We start from the raw sequence: 12,682 nt of genomic DNA, 5'->3' as shown, positions 1-12,682 counted from the left end.
AAGGGCGATGACGTCAGGGACAGTGGGAAGATAAAACATCGAGGCCTCGAGAGGTATGAGGTTAGAGGACTAGAAGGTGAAAGAGGTTATCAGAGGACGGTAATTATGTCCTCAGGGACCTAGAGGAAGACGTCAAAACCAATGGGGGAGACGACGTCAAGGATGGTGAGGGTGATGTCCGTGACGGAAATGGGTGTGACAGCGAAAAGGCTCGTGCGTGTAAGGGATGAAGACGGCTGGGGCCAGTGGAGAGATGCTGATGCCAAGGGGAACCAACTACACGAACCTTGCCTCCATTCCCGGAAGCGTGCTCAGCGCATCGATCCCTTTGCATTGCCGTCCCTTCCTCCCACTCCGCCCCCTCACTGGCGTCAGCCAATGAGCGCGCACGTCGGCACGCGTGACGGACGATGCGTGACGTGCCGCTACGTACGCTTTATCAGGAGTCTTCCCGCGCGGCGCCCTTCCCAGTCTCTCGGCTTCTTGGCGGTAGCTGTCTCTTCGGTCTTTTACTTATTTTCCAGGTAAGCAGCGTGTGTTTTGCGGCGCGACCGCTCCTCGCCCCACTGACGTGTGCCACGCCGGGCGAGAGCGAGGTGCGCGAGTGGGGAGAGTACCGGCTTCTGACACGTAGGCTTGGGCTTCTCCGGGGCGGGTGGGACCCGTGCTCGGAGGTGACACTTTTTGGTTGGTACGAGGCTGGCGCGCTATATCCGAGTGCGAGGAATGCCGGGAGGGCTGGCGGCGTGGGTGGTGGCAGTGACCGCGCGACAGCGGAGGCCTGGGTGGGGGTGGGGGGGTTTTCTTACGTTACCGCCGCCATCTTGTTTTGCGGGTGAGGAGGGAGCGCAAGGGTGTTCTGGGCATGCGCGGCCGCACAAAATGACGGGCGCTGTGGCGGGGGATGTTGTGGGCATGCGCGAAGGCGGCCCTCAAATGGCTACCTCGCTGAGTTCGCCCCGTAGATTCCCGCCTGTTTGGCCTTTCTGTGTTTCTCCGTAGTTACCCTTTATTGTGTTCCTTTTGTCTCTTCTGTGTTCTCTCCTCTCTTCTCTTTATCTTATCTCATTTCTCCAATCTCTTCTTTTCCCCAATTACACTGCGTCTTCCACTCTTCTCCATATTCTCTCCACAGGACTTGAATTTACCGCCATGTCCTCTGAAGAAGGGAAGCTCTTCGTGGGAGGGCTCAACTTCAACACTGATGAGCAGGCTCTGGAAGACCACTTCAGCAGCTTCGGACCTATTTCTGAGGGTGAGACATGGGCCAGACACGTGATGGGGGGGGGTGGAAGGAAGTCTGGGGCCCATGCATTTCAGGAAACAGGAGAAAAGGGTCAGGACCCCAGGCCTTTACATTACTCTTCTCCTGCTTTTGTTGCTAGGTCTAAGACTGAGAACTCGATAATTTTCCATTGAGGACTGGTGGGAGGAGGGTCCAACACCCTTTGCCACTTGTCCTCTTACCTTCTCTCCCCTCTCCCCTTTCCAGTGGTTGTTGTCAAGGACCGGGACACTCAGCGATCCCGGGGTTTTGGCTTCATCACCTTCACCAATCCAGAGCATGCCTCAGATGCCATGAGAGCCATGAATGGAGAGGTGAGGCCGCCTACCTGCATAGGGGCCCTGCTCCTATCTGTCACTTCGACCATTCTTTCTGTTTTTCCCTCTGTGTCTGCTAGGGGCAGCGCGGCCACCAAGCTCCGCAGTGCCCACTCACAGGAGCGTGACTGCCTTCTGTTCTAGGGGGTGGAGGGCAGCGGCAGACAGAGCCGGGCTGCCTGGGAGGCGACGACTGGTCCTGCATGAGGCCGAGAAGCCACCTGTGGATGGTTGACCTGCTCTGGGCTTAGGTAGTAGAGTCTGCAGACCTGTGGGCCTGGCCCGGAGAGGACCTCGTGAGTCTTCTGGGATGGACTCTGAAGCCTCAAACCAAGAGAGGTGTCTATCTAGCCCTAATAGTCGGGCAGCTTAGAGGAGTGGGGAGGAGAACTCAACCTGAGTTCAGTCAAGATGTAAGTAGTAGCAGGGGGAACACGGTGGATTCAGGTCATTTTGTGGGATTCTGTAGCTCCAGGTAAAGCCATTCTGGTCAAAGGAGCTTGTTCTGGAATGTGGTACCCAGACCTGGTGCCCAGCAGGAGTTTCTGGGCTCTTTTGCCTACCTGCCCAGCCCGCTCTTACCTCATCCCTGCTCTGTTTGACCACCAACCCATCCATCCTCCTTGTGTCTCCCCACACCTAGTCTCTGGACGGTCGTCAGATCCGTGTAGACCACGCGGGCAAGTCGGCCCGGGGAACAAGAGGGGGTGCCTTTGGGGCCTATGGGCGTGGTCGCAGCTACTCTAGAGGTAAGTGCAGTGGTAAGTTCGATCATGGGATGTGGAGGAGAGTTGCCTGTGTTAGCCTATGTCTGGACAATTGCCATTTGAATATTTTTTATCTGCTGTAGGTGGTGGGGACCAGGGCTATGGAAGTGGCAGGTATGATAGCCGACCTGGAGGATATGGATATGGATATGGAAGATCCAGAGACTATGGCGGCAGGTGGGTAGCCAAGGGGTTGGGGTACTCTGGTGGTGCTCTTCCCTCTCCCCAAGATCTCAGCTCGGCTGCCTGAGTGTTCATACATTTCTTACTGTGGTGCTACTAGTGTTTGCTTTTACAAATTATAATGAAACTACAAAATAAGTGTGAAACAATTATTTGGGTTAAATATAACAGTAAGTTATTAGGTCATATAATTGCAATGTGCAGTAGACAGTGACACATACACGTTTATTGTACTGTCTTGATTAATTGTGTGTATTCTATTAATGTTTAACATGGTTTAAAATGCTATATGTAAGTTATACATAATGTGATTATTTGATGTTTACTTGGTGTTCGTGTTTAATATATCTCACTTTACACGTTAAAGTTTATATTATAGTACATAAAAAATGTGACAGGATTTGTAAGTATATGTGGTTTTTAGTATTATCAGAAGGTGTATGTAAGATGTCCCCGTGATACTGTGTATGTTTTTTCCCAGAAGCCAGGGTGGTTATGACCGCTACTCAGGAGGAAATTACAGGGATAATTATGACAACTGAGATGAGGCATGCACACCTAATGTAGGTGAGGCTTCTATGTTGCCACCGAGCAGACTTCTGTGTACCAGTCCTGTCCCTCTCACTTTTCTCCTGCCTATGCATACCTCAACAAGCCCACCTGACACCATTCCTAGGCCTCCCTTGTTCTCAGGTGCCTGTTAAAGGCTAGTCTGCTTTGGCGGGGGGTGGGGGTGTCAAACCTGTCTTGTCTGTAATCATCTATTCCTATTGAGCATGGAAGAGGTGGAGGGGTGTCCCTGTTGTCTAGCCTTTCAGCATCCTCATCAGCCCTGGGAAGTGAGCATGTTAGCCTATTCCCAACATCATAATTCTCCCCCTTCTTACTGTTCTCAGATACACAAGGAATACGTTTCTTCTGATCCAGGACCATCCCTCCAAATGGCTGTATTTATAAAGATTTTTGGAGCTGCACTGAAACATCTGTTTTAGTTACATCAACCTTTTTTTTTTTGAGTAGAGCTCCCAAGGTAGCTTGTTAAAGACCTTTCAGAAAGTTGTGTGTTTTTTTTTTTTTTTTTAATTTTTCTCCCATTTAAAGACAAATTCTGAGACATTTGTGGAGTCTGGATATTTTTTCCTTTTTTACCAGTTTTTTAGTTCGGGCTCTCAGGAATGTTGGTTCTGGCAAAAACAATGTCTGGCCAGACTGTTTTTTTTTTTTTTAAATAATGTGCATCTAGGAACATTTTTAAACACCTGTGCACAATGTTTAATCATGATTAGGAAGCAATTTCTGACTGTAACTATAGGAAATGAAGAATATGATTACTTAGAGGTGTTTTTTACTCCAGATCTCTGCCTTGATTATATAGAAGTTTCTTAAAAATATTTGTGTGTCATTTTTTTTTAATACTGGAAGAAAAAAATATTCTGTTGTGTTTCATGTAGCGTTTAGGATGTCTTTCACCAAGTTGATTAAAAAGATGAAAACAAATCGATATTGATAGTGCTTTTTCCTTATTCAAATTAAGATATAGAGGCTTATTACAAATTAAAAATAGAAGAAGATCAAGAGGGAGACTGAGAAAAGGATTTAGTTAGGGGGTGGGCAGGGACTGCCGAAAGGGTAGAGACCTTGAGTTCAAAGTTTGGTTGAGTTTGGGATTGGTTTTGGTATACGTAAGGCTTGTGGGAAGGGTGGGGAGTCCAGGTGACATCCCCTCATGGCTGGAATTGGGTTTCCTGAGATGGTCTCTTGGTCCCATTGTGATCATCTCGGTGCCACCTTTGGAATGACTGCTTGGGTTTGAATCTCCCTGTCTTTGAGCATCAGGTAGGTGCCCTTCTCACAAGATTGTTCTGAGAATGTAGGCTAAACCCTGCTGTAAACAGTGGAGCTAGCTCCTCCTGAAATACTGGGGGTGGGGGCGGGTATAGTAAACTCACCTTGGTGTGAGGGACACAGAATCCTGGTTTGAAAACGGTTCTAGCAGCACAGCCTCTGGGTTCTGATTCCAGGATTCAAATCCAGGCTCTGCTGCTTTCCACTTATTTGACCTTCAGTGAGTCATTTAGCCTCATGTCTCAGCTTCATGGACAATTTACGTTTTCTGTTGGGGGCGTCAAGTGCATTTAATAAGCATGTTTATAGCTGTTAAAAACAGTTGGCAAAGGCATCAACCACAGGCGTTCAGTCTTCCATGGTGGTGTGAGGGTCTTCAGTGGTAAAGTGGTAGTTCCTCAGTTTTAACTCCCTTTAGTCGTGGTTCTGGTGCCTGCATTGGAGTCCCATGGGCTCTATCCCTCTTTATATAGAGTTTCTGATCAGCTATGTCCATTGCTTCTAACTGGCAGATACTGAGCCAAATACCACCAGATTGTAAGTTTCAGGACATCCTAAACTGCCTTATTCACTCACTCATGGGGCTGGTGTTCAGTGGACTGATTGTGTACTCTCCCCAATGTGATGGTATTAGGAGGTGAGGCCTTTGGCGGGGGTGATGAGGGTTAGATGAGGTCATGAGGGCTCCACCCTCATGATGGGATTAGTGCCCTTATAATAGTCACTAAGAAAGCGTGCTTCAATCTCCTGCTCTCCGCCACGTGAGGATACAACGAGAAGTTGGCAGTCTGCAATCTAGAAAGCTGTCCCCCAGGAGAGCTTGGCCATGCTTGCACCCTGATCTAGGACTCCAGCCTCGAGAAGTTTGGGAAATTTCTGTTTATAAACCACCCAGTATATGGTGCTGGTAAACGGTAACCAGAGCTGACAGGTTACATGGGTCCCTGTATTGTGAGAGTTCCGGTATTGATGGCCTGTCTCCTGTACCTCTCAGGTAGTTGAGACAGGCCCAGGACCATTTCTCCCATCCAGTCATGAATTTGTTTTTGCCAGTTGGATGGAGACTTGGGAACTTCAGAGACCTGCCTGGCCCGCTGATCCAGGCCCAGGTAAAGGGACACTGTGGCTACTCCTTACTGGTTGAGTACTCAGTCTAAGGCATTCTGTGCTGGGCCTCCAGGGAGTTAAGGCTGTGGGATCTGGCAGGAGGACCACTGTTACTGCCTAGGACGGGGGGCACCTCTGCATCCTACCTCTCAGGAAGTAAAATGTCAGTCTCACAATGTGGCCTGAGACAGGATCCCATAATCACAAAGTTCCTGCAACAAAATGATCCCCCAAGTGACATCAACAAAAACCATGAATGTCCTTTCAGAAGGTGCTGTGTAGTAATCCAGCCTTCGGAGGCCCAGTCTCTTGTTTACTTGCTCTAAGGAAGGGGCCTAGAAGACACAGTTTTCTTTGGCACATACTCAGCAATACAATTTCTGGACTTGAGATTCAAAACCCTTATTAAAGGCTTCTTAGTCCTCTTCACTCTGACCAGAATCTCACTAGTGTGCATGTTGCCCAAGAACCCACTGAGACCACAAACACATTCAAAGGTGCTTTGAGAACCTGTGTCCCAAAGCCTGTGAAGACCAGACCCCTGGCCTACAAGTATTTGTATTTTCAATCCCTGGATCTTGCCTACCCCCCACCAAACTTGATACAAACATCTCACAGACACCCCCAACCCCTACGCATTTTGAGGTCCAAAATAAATCCCAAGCCCTGCCCCTCTCACCACATGTGGCGGAAGTCACAGACCCTGCTTTCTAGCTTAGTTTTTTTTATCTGCCTCAGGTTCAACATGTGCAAAATGGGAATAATAGTGTCACCTCACAGAGCGGTGCTGGAGGTGACGTTTAGAACAAGGTAGGTCTGTGATGCTACCCCCACACCTTGCCCTACATTCTGGTTCTGGGGATGTAAACTTTCAAAAAGCTTTTAAAAATAAGTTGCTGGGGCCTCCCTGGTGGCGCAAGTGGTTGAGAGTCCGCCTGCCGATGCAGGGGATACGGGTTCGTGCCCCGGTCTGGGAGGATCCCATATGCCGCGGAGCGGCTGGGCCCGTGAGCCATGGCCGCTGAGCCTGCGCGTCCGGAGCCTGCGCATCCGGAGCCTGTGCTCCGCAACGGGGGAGGCCACAACAGTGAGGCCCGCATACCGCAAAAAAATAAAAATAAAAATAAAATAAATAAATAAAAATAAGTTGCTGTAAATACTTTAGGTATGTAAGAAAGCATATCGCATAACAGTGGGCAGTGTTCCTTCCACTCCTGCTTTTGGAGACAAAGCATGCCACAGTTCCTGCCCAGCTGCATTCCTCTTCCACCTCTCACCCCTCTCCAGGCTAGCATGATCCCTTATAATTCGAAGTGCACAGAGATCTGCAAAACTAAAAGTCGTTTTATTTCAAATTCAGTGACAAGACCTGAAGCTTTTCATAATCTTTATTTTTCCCACTTTGTGTGAATATGTATGCAATATACTGCAGAAGTATTAGTGTTAGGTTATGGAGAACTGCCCTAGAGTCTATGGGACATGAGTTTTAACATAACCAGTGAAGGCACAGAGAAACCTAAGGCTTCTAAATTGTTGAAAACAATCTGTGGCATTGTTCTGCGTAAACATTTCTAATATGCTGTTCTAAATTCAGTTTTAAGCTTCCTTCAAGTAAAATTCAGAAAGTTTACTCTGTCTACTTAATAGTCGTTCAAGCACAGTACTTGTGGTCTCCATTTTAAACTTTGACTGCAATCCTTAGTAAGAAGTACATTTTTTAAAATTGGGATACAGTCTACCCATTTGTCTATTTAAGTGGAAGAAAGGTTTAATGAATTAAATGTGCAAAATGCTCTGATGTTTTCTAGTTTGTTATATTTTAACAAAAACAGTTGGCTCCAAACCACTCAAATGCTTATGGAGCCTGCAGTTTAGAAAATGCAGTGTGTTTATAATTGTTGAACCTGGGTGATAGGTACATGGAAGTACATTAAATCACTACTATTGTAAGTTTGAGACTTTCCATAATAAAAAGTTCAGAAGAAAACTGTTAGGGGTGTGGTTTGTTAGACCTTTGCGTTGGCATGGGAAGTAGATGGCTGTCAGCTATTTTTGGCTGGCTTGCCCCTGTTCCCCAAAGCCTTCTCCATTGTTACAGGCATTTCTATTCCAAGGGCCTCAAAAAACCCTGCAATGCTAGCTTGTATTTCTTGACATCTGAATACTTTCCAGATGCTGGTCCTAGGGAATTCCCTGGTGGTCCAGTGGTTGGGACTCTGCACTTCCACTTCAGAGGTCACGGGTTCGATCCCTGGTCGGGGAACTAAGATCCTGCATGCCATGCTGCGTGGCCAAAGAAACAAAACCAGATACAGGTCCTAGAACCCCTTCCTGCCTCTCCTCCCCAATCACAGCCCTCAGGACCCCTCTGGCTTCTCCAGGCAGATGGACCATTCCTTTTCCCAGCACCAGAGGTCCTGCCTTCCTTCCTTCAAAACCCAGGACCTCTTAGAAACCTTTCTCCTTAAGGGTAAAATGGGGATCATACCCATTGAATGAGTCAAGACATGGGAAACACCTAGAACAGTGTCTGGTAGTTACGTGTAGTCAATAAATGTTAGCAAGCATTTGTGATGTGTGCCAGATAATAATAGGAACACAGCAACAGATAATGACAAATTTCTTTGCTTAGGAATCACATATTGGGGTCTACGGATGATGAAGTAATAAATTGGTGTGTGATGTAATGTTAGAAAGTGACAAGTGTTAAGGAGAATAAAGCAGAGGGAATGAAGAGTGTTGGGGTCTTACACAAGGTGGTTTAGGGAAGGCGACTCAGGAGGTGACCTTACAACAGAGACTTGAAACTAGAAGGAGAATGGTAGGGGAATGGTTCCGCCACGGTGCTCTGGCTGCCTAGCATGTCTCCTCATAGGCCACGTAGGCAAGCTGATCTAAATATTGGCAGAACGCCCTGTGATCCTCGGAACACAGAGCACGAGAGGCTACAAGGCCATTTCTCATTAACATCCTCTCTACCAAGGAGGCTGCCATGAGACGGTTTCTCATCTCCCGAGGTTCTGGTGAGGTATGAGGCTTTCTGTTCCTTCTCTCCCCCAGTTAAAGGTTATAGAACTGCTTAGCATGTACTAGCTTCTCGGCAACACAGTATCCTACCACCCGTGCTGCAGTCATCTGGCCCCTTTTGGTTTCTGCGTTACCCTGCACGAGAGACACGAGCTGGCATCTGTAGCTCTTCTTGCTTCTGCTGTCTATGTAGGTAGCAAACATCTGAATTGAACCAGGGTATGTTTCTTTACCAGCCAAATATCTCAGCCTTGCCTTTCCTCGATATCTGGAAGAGAAGAATTAGAGGCAGAAGAAAAAGGAAGTAAGTGCAAAGGCCCTGAGTTGGGAGCTTGCTTGGTGTGTGTGAGGAGCAGCAAGAAGGTCAGTGCAACCAGAGCAGAGTGAGTGAGGGGACTAGAGGCAGGAGGTGAGGTCGGAGAGGTGACGGGGCCTGGTTCTGTAGGGCCTCTCTGGCCACGGGGAGGACTTTGGCTTTTTCTCTGAGAGAGAGAGCAGGGGTCTGAGCAGAGGAGGGCCATGGGCTGACTTGCGTTGTAACGGGACCCTCTGGCAACTGTGAGGACAGACTTGGGGAGGGGGCAAGGGCGGAAGCAGTGAGGAGACCACCACAGTAGTCCAGGCCAGCAGTGGTGGTGGCAGCAGTGGATGCGGAGAGGAGAGGTGGGATTCTGGATACGTTCTGAAGGTAGAACCGACAGGATCTGCTGACAGATCAAAAACAAAGGGGGTGGGATGAGAGAAAGAAATTGTTACGAATCCACACTGGTGAACCTCACACAAAGTAACTTGGGCATTGGTGTTAAATAGTGTAGTGGTTAAGAGCAAGAATTCTGGAGCCAGGTGGCCTGGGTGTAAATCCAGCTCCATTGCTTACTGGTTGTGCAGCCTTGGGCAGGTTACTTCATCTTTTTGTCTTCATTTCCTGATCTGTGACAGGGGATAATAATAGTACCAACTTCATAGGATTGTTGTGAGTATTAAGGTTTTCTATGTAAAATATTTCGAACAGTGTCTGGCACAAAGTGCTTGTTATCGGTAATATTAGCGTAGGATGAGTAGAAGTGTTTGTTTGCAGGCACAGAAGAGAGTGTTCCAGATCTCAGGAACAATTTGTGCAGTTTGAAAAGGATGTGCAAGAAAGCCAGTGTAACTGGAACATAACCAGGTAGAGTAAGAGCAACAGGGGATGAAGTTGGAGAGGAGGCCTAAAGAGGTCGGCTTCTCACAGCAACTGGAAGTTGTTGTAGATTTCAGGGCCGATCTACCCGTGCAGAAGGTCAGAAGAGAGACAGGAGTGGAAATTGATTTGGGACTTGATGCGGGGATGGGGGTGGTGGGGGGGACATACAGAGAGGTGAGAGAGGGATAGGGTACTGTTGTCAACACTCCTGGCTAGTTACCGGGGGTGGTCGTTTCTGGTATCCAGGATAAGAAACAGTCCAGTTCTACTTCCTGCCTGGGTCCAAATGCTAGTTTTAATATTTTCTATGTCTGTGGCCATGGACAGTAAACCCCTCCAGGGTTCACTTTCCTCATCTTCAAAGTGGGGCTAAATGTTGCACCTACTTCATTACGGTTGTTGTGACAGTTCTATAAGATAGATATTGTAAGAGCTTTGCAGGCGGTCACCAAAACCAAGTGAAACGTACCCCAAGAACGCAAGGTTGGCTTAATATTTAAAAAGCAACCAGATGTGGTCAGTGTATTAACAGAAAAAAAATGAGACGAATCAAGGGCTGTGCCCATGTAGCTATATCACCTGAGACAGAGGTACCAAACCCAGGGTCCAGTCTTGCTCAGGCCCTCAGTCTGGCCCTGAATCACTCACTGGGTAAATGCAATTGAGATCTTAAGAGTAGAGTGGGGCTTCCTTGGTGGTGCAGTGGTTAAGAATCTGCCTGCCAATGCAGGGGACACGGGTTCAAGACCTGGTGCGGGAAGACCCCACATGCCGCGGAGCAACTAAGTCCGTGTGCCACAACTGCTGAGCCTGTGCTCTAGAGCCTGCGAGCCACAGCTTCTGAGCCTGTGTGCCACAACTACTGAAGCCTGCGCACCTAGAGCCTGCGCTACGCAACAAGGGAAGCCACTGCAATGAGAAGTTTGCGCACCACAGCGAAAAGTAGCCCCTGCTCCCTGCAACTAGAGAAAGCCCCGCACACCAATGAAGACCCAATGCAGCCAAAAATAAATAAATTTTTTAAAAAAGAGTAGGGCTTCCCTGGTGGTGCAGTGGTTGGGAGTCCGCCTGCTGATGCAGGGGACACAGGTTCGTGCCCCGGTCCGGGAGGATCCCACATGCCGTGGAGCGGCTGGGCCCGTGAGCCATGGCCGCTGAGCCTGCGCGTCTGGAGCCTGTGTTCCGCAACGGGAGAGGCCACAACAGTGAGAGGCCCGCGTACCGCAAAAAAAAAAAAAAAAAAAAAAAAAAAAAGAGTAGTGTGACTCCAGTTCTAGCTTCTAGCCCTGTGAAGTGATTTCTCTTCTGAATCAATCACTTCCTGGCCTCACTGGCCCTTTCCACACATTCACTATCCAGAGCTTTGTGTATTTGGCTCCTTTTCATTCAGGTTATAGCTTAAATTTTTGATTTATTAAAATAATTTTTTATTGAAGTGTAGTTGATTTACAGTGTTGTGACCAGCTTAAATTTATTTCTCATCCTTGCCCCCTTCGCCCACTGCTCAGCAATGCTAACCAAACTACTATTTTAATGATAGTGAGCACCAATTTTAAAAAGTGATCTTATTTATCACTTATCTTTCTAGCTAAAATGGCAGTTCCATGAGAGTGGGGACCTTTTGTCTGAGTTACTGCTGTTTTTCCAGTGCCTGGCACCTAATAGGGGCTTGATAAATATTTGTCGGAAAGCTGGCTTGCCATTGCAGCTTGCTGGAGGCTGCTCAAATGGTCTGTGAGGCTTTTCCCAAGTGTAGGAATCTGGTTTCTGACTCAGACCATGGAGAGTTGTCACCATTAAGACTTTGGGGATTGTGAGAACTTTGGCTTCAGAGGCAAACGTTTTCCTATCAGGACATGGTCAGAGTTAAATTATGATCTTATGTCCCAACCCCCACTTTTCCAATTTTGGAAGAAACCTCAGGGATGAGATAAGTGAATAAGGACTCAGGGTCTACACGCCAGTTACACCTCAGCTCCATGTGTCCTCCCACTTTACTCTCTGGCCTTGATTCTCAGCACACCCTTGTCACCCCAAGCCACCTAAGCTTTCCCTCAAATCGTGCTCCTTTTAGTTCCTGAGGATGAGGCCGAACTTCAGGTTTCATTTCAGCCTGTGATAATAATGAAAAGCAGACACAGCCAGTGGGGTCCAATGCCCGCCTTTGCAGTTATAAACTCTGGATGCCAAATAGCCAGGAGGCACATGAAGAAAGGAGTTCAAAAAAGACATGGCCCCTGCCTGTTTCTGCCATCACTTAAGTTACTATTCAAACAGCTCTGGTTTACCTGTCTTTTCTGTCCAAATGTGTTTTTGTTTGTTCATTCAGCTAGGACCCTCAACCATCACTCTGACAGTAAAATAGCCCCAGACTCTGTTAGAGTGGGTGGGACTTGTGGTCCCCCATGGACTTGAGCTTTTCTAGATGTCATGATTGTAACCAAGGTCACTCACAACCTCCAGGAGCTGCTTCTGGTGACTTGATACCCCCAGGCCTGAGGCCCTTCTTTCCCCACCCGCTGACCTGCCATTCACGTACATAAATTCTGCCCCTTTCTCTCCAGGCTCCCAACAAACAAAGTGCCTTCTGTCATCAGCCTGTTGTTCAAAACCCATTTTTAATCCAGTAAGAGTGCGTAAACGTTTAAAAGCAAAAATTGAAAAAATGCAGAGCGCATAAATGCAAGAGGTGGCTGTGGTCATTCTCATTCATATTATTCTGCACCAGATTTACCTCCGGCAGATGGATCTGTTATCGGGAAAAGTTTTTAAAACAACTAACAGTAGTCAGCATTTAGTGGATGTCTTCTCTGTTACAGATGCTTGTCTAAGCTTTAAAAATATTAACTCATTTTGTCCTCACACTAAGTCTATGAGGCAGTTTTTTTTTTCAGATGAGGAGGCTGAGTCACAAAGGGGTTAAGTGACCTGCCCAAGACCACATAGTTGTCAGAGCCTGTGGCAATGG

General features: G+C 47.7%; 1 protein-coding gene across 2 annotated transcripts; it reads left to right on the top strand.

Annotated features, from left to right (window-relative positions):
- The first annotated feature begins 420 nt into the window (after window positions 1-420).
- Window positions 421-4,053, top strand: RBM3 (RNA binding motif protein 3). Of its 2 annotated transcripts, none has more exons than XM_060087847.1 (7): window positions 421-524; window positions 1,136-1,255; window positions 1,493-1,599; window positions 2,246-2,351; window positions 2,453-2,546; window positions 3,037-3,119; window positions 3,449-4,053. In XM_060087847.1, the coding sequence occupies exons 2-6, from the start codon at window positions 1,153-1,155 to the stop codon at window positions 3,092-3,094; spliced, it is 468 nt and encodes a 155-aa protein (XP_059943830.1). In that variant the 5' UTR covers window positions 421-524; window positions 1,136-1,152; the 3' UTR covers window positions 3,095-3,119; window positions 3,449-4,053. The 2 variants fall into 2 exon arrangements, with proteins under 2 accessions (XP_059943830.1, XP_059943829.1); XM_060087846.1 differs by having other exon boundaries at window positions 3,034-3,119.
- The last annotated feature ends 8,629 nt before the right edge of the window (window positions 4,054-12,682 follow it).

The sequence above is a fragment of the Mesoplodon densirostris genome, chromosome X, assembly GCF_025265405.1.
Source record: "Mesoplodon densirostris isolate mMesDen1 chromosome X, mMesDen1 primary haplotype, whole genome shotgun sequence".
Taxonomy (NCBI): domain Eukaryota; kingdom Metazoa; phylum Chordata; class Mammalia; order Artiodactyla; family Ziphiidae; genus Mesoplodon; species Mesoplodon densirostris.
This window is presented reverse-complemented; position numbering and strand designations above follow the sequence as displayed.